The 18,779-nt window shown below is 42.6% G+C and overlaps 1 protein-coding gene and 1 long non-coding RNA gene across 2 annotated transcripts; both read right to left on the bottom strand.

Moving 5' to 3' along the window:
- Positions 1-5,115: 5,115 nt before the first annotated feature.
- Positions 5,116-11,873, bottom strand: LOC130138311 (uncharacterized). The gene is made up of 3 exons (XR_008816712.1): positions 11,663-11,873; positions 6,111-6,170; positions 5,116-5,419 (listed from the first exon to the last, which is right to left on the bottom strand). It is a non-coding gene; the product is annotated as an uncharacterized LOC130138311 (long non-coding RNA).
- Positions 11,874-13,766: 1,893 nt separating this feature from the next.
- On the bottom strand, positions 13,767-16,830 carry LOC115670662 (zinc finger protein ENHYDROUS-like). Its single transcript, XM_030591982.2, has 4 exons — positions 16,306-16,830; positions 15,800-16,202; positions 15,488-15,708; positions 13,767-14,816 (listed from the first exon to the last, which is right to left on the bottom strand). The coding sequence occupies exons 1-4, from the start codon at positions 16,403-16,405 to the stop codon at positions 13,930-13,932; spliced, it is 1,611 nt and encodes a 536-aa protein (XP_030447842.1). The 5' UTR covers positions 16,406-16,830; the 3' UTR covers positions 13,767-13,929.
- Between the last annotated feature and the right edge of the window lie 1,949 nt (positions 16,831-18,779).

Here is an 18,779-nt window from a genome sequence, read left to right as displayed (position 1 = left end):
GAAGATGAACTGGGACGCGATATTACCTCATTTATAGCATTGATCACCATGGGCTTTATCACATCAGTTACATGTCGCACCATATGATTGGTAAGATCGTTCTGCTGTTCCTTAAATATCTTTTTTATCGTGGCTATCAAGGTGTTATCTGGTGCCAACGCACGGGCTTATTCTTCAGTTAATTGCCGAGGAATGTCGGCATTCTCCTCTACTTGATTAGCCGCAGAGTGTTCAGAATGTGCTTCATCAACTGGATTGTTGACGTTGCCGACCGGTATTCCTTCAGATTGTCTAGTTCTCACCATTTCTCCAAATCTTACCACGCGAGTCTCACTGGGCGTGCCAAAAAGATGTTCGCTCGCTTTACAACGAGGAATATCCTTCACCGAAACTTTGATTTTCGATTTTTATTAAAGTAGGTTCTGTGGCTTGATTTCTAGGAAAATCGTGGCAAAAAACAGAGTGTAGTGCAGGGTTATATGGAAGCGGGTAGAAATTGAGTGGATTGAAAATGGATCTGAGATCAACAAAATTTCTAACTACGTTACAATACTCCTATGAAAGCTGTAAAGGACTTGAAGGTTAACTAAAGCTACAGGAAGCTGTAAACGCAGGAAGTAAAAGTGCAGAGGAAACTAAAGTGCATATAAGCTTGAGTGTTTTTGCATTGTTGTTGATTTTTTCTCTTCTTCTTTCTTCTGAGTATTTATATCTCCTCCTATGCTTGTCGGTTACTTCTTTGTTTTCGAACTTTGAATCTTGGCGCTTGCAATAATTGCATTATCTACCCACGTTTTCCAATTTCATTGTCCACCAAAACTTGATCTCAACCGCTGGGATGACTTCCAATTTGGATAAATAATCTCCCACGATCTGCTCGTGCTCACTATCTCCGCTTTTTGCTCATAACTTCCTGTTGTCACGATTCACGTGGCTGGGTTGTGATCTTGCCGATTTTCGGTAGCTTCAGCATTTCCCGAAATGTAAACTTTTCATGTTTCGGTAAAATTACCGATTCTCTCCAATCACAGAATTCGGAACATGGTGCCATTCACGCTTACTACATTCCCGAATTTTATCCAAACGTACTTCGGCAGATGACTGAGCTCCATTGTCCGTCGGATTTTGACATTAAACCGACTTGACATCCATGCCGATTTTGGTGTAAACAGAGGGACAAGACGATAAGGCGTGGCCCAAAAAAGGGAAGAGTTTCGGTATTAAACCGAAAACATTGAGGACCTGTCGGGATTGATTTTTATTTTTTTACTTAATTTAGATTCCACAGCTCGCGCGCATTGACTTATTTTGAAATTCTGAAACTCCCGTTGCTTTTGAGACACTCGAACATTGCAAATGATTTTTCACGAAATGGAGGATGAGGGAAAGGAAATTCAAACGTGGGAGGTGCAAATATCGAATAGATGCTCCTTGTTGTGCCTCTACGAACACCAACTAAAGAAAGTTGTGCTCTTGTAAAGTCTTTCTTTTTCTTTTTAAAATTCACTGCTAGGTGTCGTTATGGCGACTTCATATCTCTTCAATTCACTTTATCCAATATCAGAGTGCATTTGGAAGAATTTTGGAAGAATGATTTCTAAATAAGGGACTTTGACTCTAAAGATTTTTTGCATGCAAAAATTATTCGGTAATAAGTATACACTACGCTTTAAAAATCAACTTTGATATCACGAGCCCCACCAGTTTCGACTCACCTTGTCTTCCAAACCCCAACCCCCAAAATTCGATACCACCACCCCCACATCCCACCAACGAGTGCGCCACCATCCTGACCTCCTCTCGTCCACGGCTGCCGTCCCATCACGCGCATGACCCTCTTTCCCTCTTCTCTGTCTCTGGGGTAAAACAGGACTATTATCTACTAATAAAGGCAAGATTGAAAGAAAAAAAAAATCCCATTAAAACCTTTAAAGTAACAATTAGAAAATGCCAAAATCCAAAGCTGGAGATGAGCTTTGGGCATTATCAAAGCAAAACTTTGCATCATTGTGTTACCAAGCTCAACGCTACAGGGAAGTGCCACGGCGAATGCATCCATACAGAGGGCTTAAGAATGTTGAACTCATGCATGCGCTACGCGCTTATTGAATTCTTTGTCAATAGACTACGTGAAGGAGGAATTTCATAACAGCATTCACCTTTTCCGTAGCTATTATAGTGGATTGTCTATGCTCTTTATCGACAATCAAGGAGGAAACAAAAAAAAGTATCATTTGTTCTCCCTTCTCAGAGGCACACCGTTGCAAATAAAAGGCCCAAAAGCTCAACCATCACGCGTAATATACGTGAGTGCAAACTAACTAAACAAAAGGCTTCATAAAATCTTCTAGGGTTAGGTGTAGTGAGAGCGGGCATCAGGGGATTCTCACGTAAGGAACTGGAGGTTGCTTAATCAAATCCCACCAACCACATACATGGACCGCTCCAAGTCGGAATTACCTGCATATGCCACGACCTAGACTTAATCGTTTCATAGTATTTAGGGAGTAATACATGAGCCTCCAAGTAGCCGAGTCTCTACAACACTCCTATCATAGGACAAAAAAACTTGATAACATACAAGCGCATGATAAGAACTCGTCAAAGCTTGATGAGTGAAATACATACTTGTCCGAGTTGGCGGATACTAATTATATCCTTGAAAAGGTTGCCATTACAAGCGTACAAGAAGTCCCTCGGATCGAAGGATTTTATCCAATTACCAAATCGAGATGATTTCCAAAGCGGTCCAGGTCTCATATGCGTGTATTGGTTCTGCAAAATGGGAAGGATGATGTATCTATGGACACAAAGAAGTCCCGGAAACTTTAAGGTTATCAATTCGTAATTCCACGCGAAAAACGTCAAACTATGCCATTTGTGACACATTTACCCCACAATACTTTTGCCCAAGGGCATTTTCGTCTTTTTCCTTTTTCTATTTTTTTCCTTTTTTTTTTTCTTTCTTCTCTTTTCCCTCTGCCGGGCATGGCGGAGGGAAGCCGGTGAGGGCTGCCGTCGCCGAATCTGGCGAGGGCTGCCGTCGCCGGATCTGGCGAGGGCTACCGTCGTCGGATCTAGCGAGGGCGACCCTCGCCCGACTCAGGCGAGGGTCGCCTGAGTTGGGCGAGGGTCGCCCTCGCCGGCTTCCCTCCACCATGGCCGGCGGAGGGAAGAGAAAAGAAAGAAAAAAAAAAGGAAAAAAAAAACATAAAAAGGAAAAGATGAAAATGCCCTTGGGAAAAATATTGTGGGGTAAATGTGTCACAAGTAGTATAGTTTGGGGTTTTTCGTGTTGCAAAAAAAAGTTCAGTGTAAATTTGTCACAAGTGGCATAGTCTGGGGTTTTTGGTGATATTTTCCCTAAAATCTTTTGCTAGGACAACCTTCAACTGTTAAACATAAGGATACGATACAAATGATTCCTGAACTTTAGCCCAACATGCAATGTGGTCTTTAAACTTTTAATTTGTTCATTATAGTCCATGAACTTTAGCCTAATGTTTAATGTGGCCCCTGAACTTTTAATTTATTCAATGTGGTCCATAAACTTTTGGTACATATTCAATGTAATCCTCGAACTATATGGACATGCTCAATGTAGTCCTTCCATTTATTCAAAATCAGGAACAACATTAAACTTTTTCATATAATTTAGGAATTAAATTGAACATGTATCAAAAGTCTAGGGATTATATTGAATAAATTAAAAGTTCAGGGATTACATTGCACATTGGGCCAAAATTCGGGGACTATATTGAATAAATTAAAAGTTTATGAACCACATTGCACATTAAGTTAAAGTTTATAGACTATTTGTATCATTTTTCCTTAAAAATAAATACCATACTGTCTGAAACTGGTTAAGACTTTTCCAACCATATTGCAGATCAGCCAATTGGATTGCCGAGTTTCACTTGTTAATAGCCTGTTATTGCTCCATGGAGATATCATTTATGAACATGAGATTTGCCATATTCAAGAAAAACATCCGTGAGATCTGTTGCAAAAGATAATGAATCTCCTATACTATCCTCCTCTTCCACCTAAATATATTATGTACCATATTATCATACCCGCAGGGAAGTTGTAAGTACTTTAGAATCACGAGAAAGACGGAGAGAGATTACTCAAGGGGCGACGTCTTTACTCGACAGACTTAAAGAAACACTAGATAAGAGCTCTATTTATAGAGCATTGAGAGACACCACAAAACCCTAGTTGCCTAATTTAATGCTAAATGATCATATCACTAATTATTTACTTCAAAAGAAGTCAATTAACGCCAGCCAGCCAATCCCGCAGTTGATATGTTACCATCTCTGAAGAGTTGGGGAAAATGTAGTCAAACTTCTATTGGAGGAAAGAAATTTTGAGAAGCAATCTAGCAGCAGAAGAGTTTTCCTGAACTCCCAAAATTTGTTCTCGGCCATCCTAAACAATGCATGGTTATACAGGACGAATCAAGTAACACTTCATCTCAATGTAATTTACTCCTGTTCACACATCAAAATATTGCCACAAATGAAAGAAGTTCTTCACGATGGGGTTGGGACTCATCCACCTTATCATCAATCGCATCCTTGTTCAAAATTGCTTCCATCATTCGTCGTAACATTACAGCAATACATTTTGGCAAAAGGACACTATAACTGCCATAAGTTGTGTACGGAAATCACTTTGGTGCCATAACTTTTTTTTGGATCACTTTGGTGTCAAGTCGGAGGAAAAGAGATCACTTTAGTGGTTCCGGCCAAAATTCCGGCCAAAAAAAGAGCCACGTCAGATTTCCGGCAAGCCACGTCAGATTTCCGGTGAGCCATGTCAGCATCGAAAATTAATAAAAAAAAGAGCCACGTCAGATTTCCGGCGGCCATGTCAGCATTGGCACTAAAGTGAACGTTTTTCAAAAAAGTTGGCACCAAAGTGATCCGAAAAAAAGTTATGGCACCAAAGTGATCTCCGTACACAACTTATGGCACTTCTAGTGTCCTTTTGCCAATACATTTTGGGCGGAAGTTTTGCTTGATCACCTTATGCATATCAAACACAAAGATACATATATACATATTACATTAATAAATAAGAGTCGGCTTATGCTAATGATGTTTAAGAGAAAGACATTAAAGCAAAGATCCATATATACATATTACATAAATAAATAAGAGCCGGCTTATGCTAATGATGTTTAAGAGAAAGACATTAAAGCGAAGATTACCCGCACGTTGGCAAGAAATACATCTTGAAGTATAGACATAGCTCTGCCTTCCTGAACAAGTCATACAAACAAAGTAAGAGCCACTCGGGAAGTGCTGGTAAGTACTCGACACTAGGGCAAACTCGATAATTTGTAATAGCGTGTCCTTCAGCTTGGCACAGCCTCTCCAGTTGAAGTATTTGCATATGGCAACTTCTTAAACTGCAGCAGAAATCAATGTGTGAGAAGATGAGCAGAAACACTATGCCATCACCATGAAACGAGCCAGATATACACACTGTTAAAGAAGCAACTAAATCTCCCACTTACTTAAAATACAAGAGTCAATAGAAATTAGCTGTATCTAACTTTTTCAATGTCATCTAACATAGTTACTGTACCTTGCTGGAATAAAAGACCATTGATTAGTTACCAACAACTTGCAATTACTAAAACTATCGTGCAAGAAAGGATTGAGAAGATATTCCAGATATTTATATTTCTATTAGAGTACTAATGAGCCTGAGCACAAGAAAGAGTAGAGAAGATTATCAACAGATGCCCACAGGGCATAGTGGGTAATAGATCCTAAACAAGTGGTGCCTTGATCATGTTGATTTAAGATATTTTCTATAGATGCCGTGTTGAACCTTCTATCCCGTGTCTAAAATCTGGCTAAGGCTCAAACGCACTGGCAATCTGAGTTGCTGATTCTTGGACAAAAATAATAGGTCCTACAGTGCATAAACAAACAATTGGCATGGTGTATTTGATAATGGAGTGGTCCCTCTTTTCTGTTTAAGGTGTAGAGTTGATAGGGGCCATATTACAAGTTTAAGGAACTTGTTACACTCTTGCAGAACAGAAACACAACGGAGAAGTCATGAGCTTGAAGTTGCAAAGCTTTTCAAACCTTTCCCTCGAGGAACTCAAGAGCTTGTTGTTGCGTAAATATACCGAGGCTTGCGCATTCCTGAAATTAAGGCAACTGGTGAGACAGAAAAGCCAAAACGTAGAGAAAATACACAAAATCAGAAACATGTAGCCAGATATGATTTCATATCCTTCCTATAAGGTGTTAACACAATGATATTTCGAGGAAGAAAACCACGTTCCTCACTTTTCTGTATTTCTTCTTCTTAAGTTTACAATGACCTAGAAGCGTATATATATACAAAGAAAAGAAAGAATCTTAAAAAATATATCCTCTAAACTAGCTAACTATAATCCTTGATTCTAGCTAATTACAATCATAAATATATTTTACAGCTCATTCTCACACTCCCCCTCAAGTTGGTGCATAAATGTCGTGAATGCCCAACTTGTCAAGTGAGCTGTAGAAGATCCTGCTTGATACAGCCTTCGTCAGAATATCTGCCAACTGATCTTCAGATCGTACAAATGGAAATCGAATCACTTTGGCGTCCAAGTTTTGCTTGATAAAATGACGGTCCACTTCAACATGTTTGGTACGGTCATGTTGAACTGGATTATGAGAGATATCAATTGCTGCTTTGTTATCACTGAACAACTTCATCTCGGCTTTAGGAGCGAACCCAATCTCTGACATTAACTTCTTAAGCCATAGGAGCTCACACACCCCTTTGGCCATCCCTCTAAATTCAGCCTCTGCACTTGATAATGCTACTACTTTCTGTTTCTTGCTTCTCCAAGTAACTAAGTTTCCTCCCACAAAAGTGAAGTATCCTGAAGTTGATCTTCGATCATGAACACTCCCGGCTCAGTCCGCGTCAGTAAATCCTTCGATTTCAAGATGACCCCTTTTTAAGAACCTCAAACCGCGTCCTGGAGAAGACTTCAAGTAGCGAAGTATACGCAACACTGCATTCATATGATCTTCACTTGGGGCATGCATAAACTGGCTAACAATACTCACCGCATATGCAATATCAGGACGAGTATGCGACAGATAAATTAGTTTGCCAACTAACCTTTGATATCTTTCTTTATTTGTTGGCACTTGATCTGGATACTCCCCAAGTCTATGGTTCTGAACAATTGGTGTGTCTGCAGGTTTGCAGTCCAACATTCCCACCTCTGCCAATAAATCTAGCACATACTTTCTTTGTGAGAGAAATATTCCCCCTGTCGACCTCGCTACTTCAATCCCTAGGAAGTATTTCAACCCCCCAAGATTTTTCATCTCAAACTCCTCAGAAAGTTTCTCTTGAAGCTTAGATATTTCTATCAAATCATCTCCAGTGATAATCATATCATCAACATAGATAATCAACATTGTAACCTTCCCTTGATGTCGTTTTAGAAACAATGTGTGATCTGAGTCACTTTGGGAATATCCATACCTCTTCATCGCCAAAGTGAACCGGCCAAACCATGCTCGTGGAGACTGCTTCAGACCATACAATGATCTCTCTAACTTACACACCGCCTCAGGCTGTGAGGATGAAGAATAACCTGGCGGAACATCCATATAAATCTCTTCTTCGAGATTACCGTGAAGAAATGCATTCTTGACATCATACTGGTGTAGTGGCCAGTCTAAATTAGCAGCAAGAGACAACAAGACCCGAACAGTATTAAGTTTAGCAACCAGAGAAAATGTCTCTTGATAGTCAATTCCGTAAGCTTGCATATACCCCTTTGCTACTAGTCTTGCCTTGTACCTCTCAATCGATCCATCTGCTTTGTACTTCACAGAAAAGACCCACTTACATCCCACTGTCTTCTTTCCCTTGGGTAAATCTACTAGCTTCCAGGTCTCATTTTTTTTCAATGCAGCCATCTCCTCCTCCATTGCTTGAACCCACTTGGGATCTTTCAGAGCATCCTGTACCCCTTCTGGAATACGAACTGCGGACACGTTCGATATAAATGCCTTTACTGGGCCTGACAACCTTTTGGTTGACACATAATTTGCAATAGGATATGTACATCTCTTCTCTTCAGCATCCGGCGAATATCTATTTGGAGGCTTACCTCGATTGTGTCTAGCAGGTAATTTATATCCCACATAAGTATTAAGCTCATCAAAGATACAAGAAGGAGTAGGAGAGGTTACCTCAGGAATATTCTCAGCAGTTGAGTCGGGTACTGGAGAAGAGGGAAGCTGTTCTTCATGATTTTGCTCCTGTAGAAGTTGGCCACCCTCATATGATACCTCTTCTACTTCCTCAGACGATACCACCGCCTCAGACGATGTCTTCTCCACACCCCCAGACGATGCCTCTTCCGTCCCCTCAGACGATGCTTTCTCCACCCCTCCAGATAATATACTACCATGCTCTTCCGCCCCTTTAGACGATACTTTCTCCACCCCTCCAGATAATATACTACCAGGAAACTCCCACCAATTCGCCCTTTCTATCTGTATCTCCCCCTGAGAGGAAGAATAGGAACTCGGATAAAAAGATTCAGCTTCCACAAACGAGACATCCATAGTCACATAGGTTCGCCGGGTAGAAGGGTCATAGCAACGATATCCCTTCTGGTGTGTACCATACCCCAAGAACAGACATCGTAGTGCACAAGGATCAAGTTTCGTTCGCTGATTCTTTGGGGTATGAACAAATGCAACACACCCAAACACCCGAGGAGGGATGGTCAGGACTGAAGGTAAAGGCACATATGTGGACAAAGTCTGTAGTGGTGTTTGAAAGTTTAAGACTTTAGACGGCATCCGATTGAGGAGATGGACAGCTGTAGTCACACTATTGTCCCAAAATCTCTGAGGCACATGACTTTCAATCAACAGAGCTCGAGCTGTCTCAAGGATATGTCTATTCTTTCTCTCTGCCACACCATTCTGCTGAGGTGTTTGAGAGCAAGATGACTCATGAATCATGCCATGTTGTTGAAAATACTCCTTAAGGTATTCATTCATGTACTCCCCACCATTATCACTTCTTAGAACTTTGATCTGTCCACTAAATTGGGTCTGTAACATAGTATGAAAATTTCTAAATATCTTGGCTACCTCATTCTTACTTTTCATCAAGAAAAGCCATGTCATTCTAGTACAGTCGTCAACAAATATCACAAACCACCTACAACCCGAAACAGCAGTAATAGGAGATGGACCCCAAACATCTGAACGTATCAAAGAGAAAGGAGCTTCACTTTTATTCAAACTTATAGGAAAAGGAACTCTATGACTCTTAGCCAATATACAAGTCTGACATTGCAAATTTAAATCCTTCAAATTCAAAAACAATTCAGGAAATAATCGCTTCAAATAACCAAATGACGGATGTCCCAACCGTCGATGCCAAAGCCAAATTTCTTTTTCTCTACTGATGGATGTACTGCTAGCATGATTTGCACTCCCGAAACTGAAGTCATCCATATAATACAGCCCCTCTCTCTTAGTACCACGCCCAATTATCTCCTTCGTGAGAATATCCTGAAACAAACAAAAGTGGGGATACATTATAACAGCACAATTCAAATCTTCAGTAACTTGTCCTACCGAAATCAATTTGGTCGATAATGAAGGGACAAGCAAGGTGTTAGGAAGAGAAAAAGCAGGAGAAATCGCAACAACTCCAGCCCCAGTCACCGGATAGGTGTATCCATTAGCATTTGAGATACTGTCACGTCTTGGTTTTGAAGTATGAACAAAGTCATCAGGAGTAAATGTCATGTGATCAGTAGCTCCCGAATCAATAACCCAGTGATTGCGATCAATCTGATTAGAACTAACCAAAGCACTTCCATGATTACCTCCTGACATCAAATTCTGAGGATCAACGTGAGGTATCAGTGACAGTTGAGGCTCAGCAGTCGCTAAAGAAGCTTTCCTTTTTCCTTCTGCTTGCTTTCGAGCTTTCAACTCTTTCCACCAATCTGGATACCCATGAAGCTTAAAGCACGTCTCCCTGGTATGCTTAGAATTACCACAATTCGAGCAACCTCCCCCCAGGAGAAATTTTCTGGCGTAGTGCCGAGCTAGGCTTTCCCCCTTCCTGCGTAACTCCTGGCTTCGCTATTTGCAACAGCGGTTCTTGATTTGTTTTGACATTCGTCCTATTCCCCCGAGATACCATGGCTGCCGAATCATGGACCGTGTCGCTGTTGGTCAGCATTACAGTTTGTCTCATGTCTTCTCGACGGACACGCGCGTAGGCTTCTTCAACAGTAGGAAACGGCTGCATCTGCAAAACATCTGCTCTAACCTTGTCAAGACGGTCGTCCAACCCATCAAGAAATATGTATACCCGATCTTCCTGTATAGCCATATTGTATCTTTCAATATCTTCAGGATACCGCATTGGGTTCGGACGGCGAAAGTCGATTTCTCTCCACAAGCCTTGAAGGTTGTTGTAGTACGCCTCAATTGGTCCTCCTCCTTGTCGCATCCGAGCAACACGCCTCTTCAAGTCATAAACCTGAGAGGCATCCGTTCTGTCAAAGAAAGTCGTTGCAATTGCATCCCAGACAGATTTCGCTGTTGGGAAGCGAATGAAATTGCCAATCAACGCCGAATCCATGGAGTTGATAAGCCATCCTTTCACAGTCGAGTCTTCTGTTTTCCACCTCCGAAAGCCAGGATCTGTAGGCAGTGGCTGAGGAAGGTCTCCATTGATATATCCCAGTTTGTCTTTACCAGTGATGTCCATCTCGACAACCTGAGACCATAATCCATAGTTGGCTCCATCCAGTTTAATTGCAATTTGAGATGAAGCCGAATCATTCTGCGGTGTTGGTGATGGAGGAGGAGGGTGCGTCTGGTTCTGAGTGAGAATCTGAGTTAATCTGGCAGTCAGATTCTCCAAAAAGGCTTCCGTGGTCGAATTCCCCCCTTGGTTCTGATGGGGAATCACCGCTCCGGTAGGGTTCTGATCCTCCATGGATCCAAAAAAAATCGTGACAAAGATGAAGAAGATCGAGTAGGACGCACGCCGAACGGCGCAATAGAGAACGCCGTAATCGAGGATTCACGTACAATACTCACAAAGAGCAAACCCTTGGCTCTGATACCATGTTAATACAATGATATTTCGAGGAAGAAAACCACGTTCCTCACTTTTCTGTATTTCTTCTTCTTAAGTTTACAATGACCTAGAAGCGTATATATATACAAAGAAAAGAAAGAATCTTAAAAAATATATCCTCTAAACTAGCTAACTATAATCCTTGATTCTAGCTAATTACAATCATAAATATATTTTACAGCTCATTCTCACATAAGGTACTGACAAGTAAACTGGATTAAGCTGATCCGCTTCCATGATGAATTCACTAAATTCATCCTGGACTACAGAGGTTTCCATAATTCCATTTTCCGGGAAGATGATTATCATTGGCAATTAAACACGTCAGGATAGTCTGGAAGATCATAAAACATGATAAGATGTTACAAGCGCCTAATCACAAGCATAAGAGAAAATCTTTCACTAAAAGATTCATTTAATGCATACAGAATTGTCAGATGAAAGATGATTGATCCTGAGAAGCATAAAAAATTTTCCTTGACCAGACACATACCTCAAATGATGGAAGAAGTAGGGCACTGTATCTAGGATTTCTGCCAATCATCTGTACAACCTATTGATCGCTTAATATTCCCATTGCTTTCATGACTATCATAATCGGAATATTCCGCGGACAGCAGAACAAAAATCTGAGACATTCCTTTTAAGCATGTGAAAGAAACTAAAATATATGAAACCACCATTGCAAATTGATTGAGTTGTAAGTACATCTTCTCTTTTTCATCACAACCACCATTTTGCTCTTTGTTGCCTCTTTACTTCCAGTAACAGATGCATTTATGCTGCAACGGGTCAAACCGGACCATAAGCAACATCATTATCCAGACGTAGAATATCACAACAGTCTAACATGGCTTGGAGTTGTACAGAATCAGATACGTGTTAAACTAGACGTTTGCAAAAGAGTACCAATCTTTCCTACAGTGAAATTCTACTTCAAAATGAGATAAGAATGACTAAGTAAATTAATCACAGAGTCAGGGGTACAAATTCTGGGGCAGGGTGGAAAGCCAATAACCTGGCAGCAGCAAGACGAACAATCTATGAGGCCTTATTTAAGTAAATATAATAGCAAAATTCTGACAGTAAAGAAAACTCACTTCCCCTTCTTGTCAATATCAATAATTATCCTGTTCTTCGACAGTTGTTCTTGAACTAGTATCACCTGCAAACCATACAGTTACCATGATAATTCTGCAGAATAATAACAAATATGCAAACAGACAATTCATAAAAAATGGCAAGGGAGAACAGAAAGTTGTGCTAAAACACCAATGAGACACAAAGAGATGCATGCAAATCTCAGTTTCTCAAAGTACAGCATACGATTTACCTGATATTTCTGATACTGCCGAGGCAGAAATAGTACCAATACCATGTTTGATTATTATCAATTACACAATTAACAACCATTGGTTCACACTGGATATACACAAACTTGAAAGAGCGAATGCACATTACAGAAAATTGTGAGCTCAGGAAGTGAATCTCTGGCTGAAAAAGAATTGCAGAAGATGTAGTATAGGTATCGATCCCAGTTAGTCTTAGGTCTCTATCAACTTTACTGAGCTTTAAATTCACTAATAGCTACGTTAACTGCGGTTCTTGCACAAAAACAAACTCTATTACAGAAGGAAGGCATTTCAAATGTATCAACGTGCGTGTGAATTCAGTCCATTCCTGCCTTCTACTACTACATCCATAATTAGACTTCCTAACATCAGCAAGTGAACGCATGGCATGACATACTTAAGACATCCGAAAGCCAAACCTGTAGAGCAATTTAGAGACTAAGGGTGAAACGGACATGGTTTAGAAATGAGAAAGCAAAGAACAGCAGAAAGCTGAAAAAGCAAAGAAGAGCAGTGTGTTTTTGTCTGTATTCTACTACGGAGTGCTTTTGTCTCGTACCTTCTGTTCTTGCGGCAACAAAAAGAACATTTAGTCTGCACATAATTGTTTCGAAAAGAGTTTGTCGTCGCTGGTGCCTCTTGCTGATTAAATAGAGCCAAGGACCCTTCAACTTAATCGAAGCCATTTAGACAAAAGGACCATCACGAACAATGTCATATTGCGGTGCTACCCAGAGAGCAGAACCGATCGCACCATGCTTTATTGCTTTGCTAATTCATATAACTTCCTATTAGATTATATCCTTTGAAAAGCATGCGCCAAAATAGCGAATAAATTTTTTAAAATTAGTTTGTCCAAAGCACGTCGCTCGTTGCTTGCTATTATATTCCTATATAAAAATCTTAACTCCAATTGCAACATCCTTAACAACGTGGCTATAACCTTCAACCACACGCACCCTCATTGCTTGCTTATGTATTGCCATAGATAAGATAGAAGCCCCTCGTTCCTATCGCAACTACTAAATGAAGCGCTTGCATTAGATTATTGGGTTTGTGGCTGTTGGCTCCAGGAAATGTGGTAAATTTATTTCTAGGGAAGCTAAAGTGAAGCTTCCTGTCTGGTCAAAAATGGGTGCGTGGATTCAAAATACAAAATGCATTTGAGTCGCCGGGATTTGAAAGAGGACTAGAACCCATGTAGGGTTATTAAGAAGCAAGAACTATATTAGATTGGCTAAAAAAGAGCAAAAAAACATAACACCTGGATAAATTGAACGATATACATTCGTACAATAAATCACACCTATACTGTTGTTATTACACAAAAGCAGTCCCAAGCTTTGATAGTGAACTCCCCCAAGAGGCCAGGACCAAAAAGTGCCCGGGGAGTTCACTTGGACAGTCACTAGAGATAGTGAGGAGGCCCGTTAGGCCCCTTTGGCTTATCGGGCTTCGACTCCGGAAACTCCTCCCAAGAACCTCGACTGAATTCATCCACCTGCCCTCTCCCTCCTCCTCCTCCTCCTCCTCCTCCGCCATACAAAACACCAGGCACTCCACCGCTGCTGAATCCACGGTCCAACGACAGCCCGCTGTCAATCGAAGTGAGCAGAGCTGATAGCCCGCCTGCGCGGCCCCCGGCAGGACCCATTCCCAGTCCCAGAAAATCCACTGTCATGGGCCTGTTGCCGAACAGCGCTGGCTGAGACGGAAGGCCCAGCCCCAGCCCGGCCGCTTCCAAGGAGCTCTCCACCTTCCCCTGGCTGCTCCACCGGGTGGAGCCATCGCCAGCGGTCACCGGAGTTGCCTCGTGGCTAGAAGATGCAGGAGGTGAGGAAATGGCTAAGCCAAGCCCACGAAGTAGCGACGCGTTGGTGGCTGCTGCGCCCATTTGAGCGGCCTTTTGAAGCAAGGCCGTGGCAGACATGGCTGGGGAGGGCTGCGAAGGCAGGGCGTAGAGGCGCTGCTGGTTCTGATCGGGCCTCGAGAAAAGGGACGAGGCAGTGCTGGAGAGGAAGAGAGAAAGCGAGGCCGGTTCGGTAGCAGAGGGCGACGGGGGCACCACCGTGCAGACCACATTGGAGAGCGAAGAAGGCAAGGCCTGTGGCCGTGGCGGAACCGATGCTGGAAATATGCAGGTGAAGGCAGTGTTGCTGCAGGTGACGGCACTGTTGTCCGGGCCAGCAGTAGCGGTGGCAGTGGCAGCTGCGACGATGGTGGCGGCAGCCAGAGAAGACGACGACGCCCGAGCAGGAGCAGACGGCACAAGCTCAATTGCATTTTCAGGCAAATCTGCAACCCACGAAAGAAGAGAAAAGCACGAATTTTAAAAAAGGGGACATGGAAAGCGAAAAGCAGATCCAGCAAAGATAATCGCGCGATCCCAAAACGAGAGTGCGAAAAGAGAACGGTGAAGAAAGAGAGACCCTTTTGGGATCGCAAAAGCTTTCCCCGAGTCCTAGCTGGAACGAACTTCACAGGAGCCTTTTCCCACATTCTCAAAGCTTTAAAGGAGCAGCAATAATGGCGTCCTTTCTCATCCCACCATAATGAACAATCACCCACCCCCTTTTCCCTTTTGCTTGCCCAATGGATTCTCTCAATCTCCATGGTCAACTGAGCAAGAACCACCGATCCAAACCCATTAAAAATCTCACTCTCTCTCTCTCCCCTAGCAACAGTCTGTCTGTCTCCTCCGCGCCTGTGTTACCGGCCTCGCAGCGGACAAAGAGAGCGCGACCTCAAGAACGGACAAAGCATGAATCTTTATAATAAAACGCTCCGACCGAATCGTCGAGCTAAGCAAATGGGGGCTCATTAGCGTCTATCTTAGACCACGACATCTGAGTAAAACCATGATACGCCACATTATTTAAACATTTCCCCTTTGACCCCCCGCTAAACTACACGCATATCTTGCACGCCAAGCCTGGCTATTTCGGATAAAAGATAAAGCATTTCACCTGAACTTTGAAGGGAGAGGACCGGAGACACCACCGTGGTCGACGGCGTAAGCGGCGGGGGCGGAGGCGACGAGGCGGCGGCGGCGGCGGCGGCGGCGGCGGCAGACCCGGAGCTCCTCGCATTCTGCTCGTCTTGCGCCGGATTGTTGTTATTCTGGGCTCTCGAGCTCTCCTCCGCCAATGCGTCGCAGAAGGCTCTGTGCGTCACGAAACTATCCCTCCTGCAAACCAGAAAACAGGAAGATGAAAACTCTTGAAGCTCGTATCGAGTCATCGACCCGTCTTCGTTCTGGAGAACCAACAAGGTAATACCGAGAGAACAGCATCCCGCAGTCGCACTTGTACTCGCGGGTGCCGCAGGTCCTCATGTGGGCCTTCCAGTCGGACTGGACGGCGTACTTCTTGGCGCACCGCTCGCACTTCCACTTCTTCTCGCCGTGCTTCCGGCAGAAGTGCTTCTTGATCCCGGTGAGGTCGCCGAGGGCCCTGGCGGGGCTGTGGTGGACGCAGGCCGGCTCAGGGCACACGTACACCTTCTTCCGCGGCGGTTCCGCATTGGCGTCCCGCTGGCGAAGCCTCCAAGGCAGGTTGTGGCCCCGCCGGTGGAGCTGCAGGTTCTGGTCCCGCTGGAACCCCTTGTTGCAGATCTCGCACACGAACCGATTCGTCGCCATCAGCGTCTTCGGCGACAGAGCTATCACCTCCGCCTCAGGATCTGCCAGAGAGAGAGAGAGAGAGAGAGAGAGAGAGAAATTTCAGAGCGGCAATTTAGGGTTTTTGTGCGAATCATGCCGCAGCTTAGCTTGGACCAATCATACCTGGCATCCCCGGAAGATTACGCTTCTTCTTCGCCGGCTGTTCTGCCGGCGGCGCCGCTGGGTCGCGGGAAGAAACCTCCTGCGAAGACGGATTTGGCATCTCCACCGTCAATGGCTACTCCTCGCGAGCTCGCCAAACCCAATCCCCGCGTTCTTCGACTATATTGAGCTGAACCGAAGATGGGTCTTGGACGCTTGACTCGGTCCTAAAGCTCCGACAACACCATCGAAAAATGCCGAAGAACAACAAGACAAACAGCACTTCCCGGCGCAAGGATCATCCAAAGAAAGAGCTCCGAGGCGACTTCCGGCACTCGCATTCAGCTCGAGCTCACCCGAGAGGGAGCGAAAATGGCGGAGCTCCAGAGGGGAGGGCCAATGACCGAACCTCGACCGGAGGAACGCTGGTCTCCGACGGCGGCGGCGGCGGCGATGCTGGCGGAGGAGGAAGAAGACAAACCGTAGAGAGAGAAAGAGAAAGGGAGAGGAGAGAGATTCGATTCATGGATTGTCAAAAAGCTCTTTTGCTTTTTGTTTGTAAGAGGAAGAAAACTGGAAAATGGGAAGCGGCCAGGGAGTTAACCATGGTTAAGAGGTTCCCAGCTTTAAAGAATCAGGGTGGCTTAACCATGGTTAGCCGGGAAAACCTCATCCCCAAGTCCTCTCCTCATTTTGGCTGCTGCTGCTGCTGCTGTTGCTGCTGGCGGTCGCGCTCGCAATCCCCACCGTCCACGTGTGAAGGCGAGGCCGCGCCCGATCTACAGTTGTCGGGGCGAGCCGGTCTCGGCGGTGCTTGTCTTTTTGCGCGCTGTTTTTCCTGCCATCTTTTCGCGAAATTCTATTTTTTGCGATTTGTTTGAGACACTACTATTCCCGAGATTGGGTATATGGAGACTCCGGGGTGTAATCTCGAACCGACCCGACAAAATTTCGGGATCCTCTCGGTTCGACGGGATGAGACGAATTCAAAGAATGGAATGAAAAAAGATATGAAGTGATGAGTTTTAATAACTTTCTCTGATAAATTGAGAGAATTAGTGGAATGACGATGAATAGGGTAATATTTTTTGAAATTTTGTTTAGTAATTTGTGGGAATGTAATAGAATCTTGTGCTTGGTTATGAATAGAGGATATCGGTTCCCGGTTCCCAAAATTGAGAACTGGGGATCGGACCGGGTCCTAGGACCGGGAAATGGATCGGACTGATGGTTCCGGTTCTGGTCCAATAGAACCAATCACTTAAGATTTATTGTTTTTGATCAAATACTTAGGGTTTTAGTTCACATTTTACTAAATTTTTGTCAATGAAGTTAACTTTGGGTTTAGTTCACATTTTATTAATTTTTGTCAATGAATTTATGTCAATGAAGTTTACTTAGGGTTTAGTTCACATTTTACTAATTTTTTTCTAAAAAATCAAAATATATATAGTCGGTCCGATCCAATCGGTCCTATCCGGTTCAGTTCCCCCTTGGAACTAGGAACCAGACAGCCTGGATACCGGTTTCACTTTTAGAAATCGAGAACTGGGAACTAGATCGATATTCCCGAGAACCGGACCAAACCGGCCGGTCCGGTCCGGTCCGGTCTGGGCTGTCCATTTTGCACACCCCTGGTTGTGAAAGAAAATGTTGTCGAAATGTAATTGACTGAAAATTTTCTACTAAATTTGACTTACGTTCTACTTTCATTACTTATATATACTCTACCGAAATTTGAGAGTGGTGCACGTTTACCTTTAAACTTTCATTACACTCTTGAATATTATTTATTACAACCATTAATCATTTGATATATTTTCCATTGGTACGTGCACGTAACTTTTAATAAATAAAATTTTATTTTCATCTCATTATTTTTAAGAAAATCTCTGTTTTGTCCTTTTTTCTATAAAAAAATAAAAATAGAGAATTTTTTCTTCTAGAATAGAAAAATAAAAGATCGATGAACATATTTATTGAAAAATGAAAATTGCTAGAATTTGATGAATATATCAATAGAACTAATAAGGTATTTCGAGAAAAAAAGATATACAATTAAGTAAATTATAAAAATGCTTCTTGCAAAAGTTGGATACTGATTATGTATTTTTAAATGGTTAATAAATGAAAAAAATCAAATTGTTAAAAATATCATCTTGGATTTATTGGTTAATCCTTTTCTTTTATGAGTTGAAGAAAAAATCTCCTTTTATAATTGTTTATAATTTTATATATCCTTTTATGAGTTGAGGACGTTAATTAACCCTTTAAATATCCCTAACAAGTATTTATTTCTTGTCATCTGAACTTTTTTGGTTGAGGCCTTTTCCCTTTTTATTTAATTTGTGTTCATTTTTTTCACAAAATATCTTATTGAGTTCTATTAAAGTGGCTATATTTATCAAATTTCTATTGTTTAAATTTGAGGTAATTAACTTTCTACCTTTTATGTATATTTTTCTACTTATTATAGCAATTAAGGGTAAAAGAAA

This window comes from Syzygium oleosum, unplaced genomic scaffold (assembly GCF_021117445.2).
Source record: "Syzygium oleosum isolate NSW1041296 unplaced genomic scaffold, Sole_v2.1 Sole_v2.05, whole genome shotgun sequence".
NCBI lineage: Eukaryota > Viridiplantae > Streptophyta > Magnoliopsida > Myrtales > Myrtaceae > Syzygium > Syzygium oleosum.
This window is presented reverse-complemented; position numbering and strand designations above follow the sequence as displayed.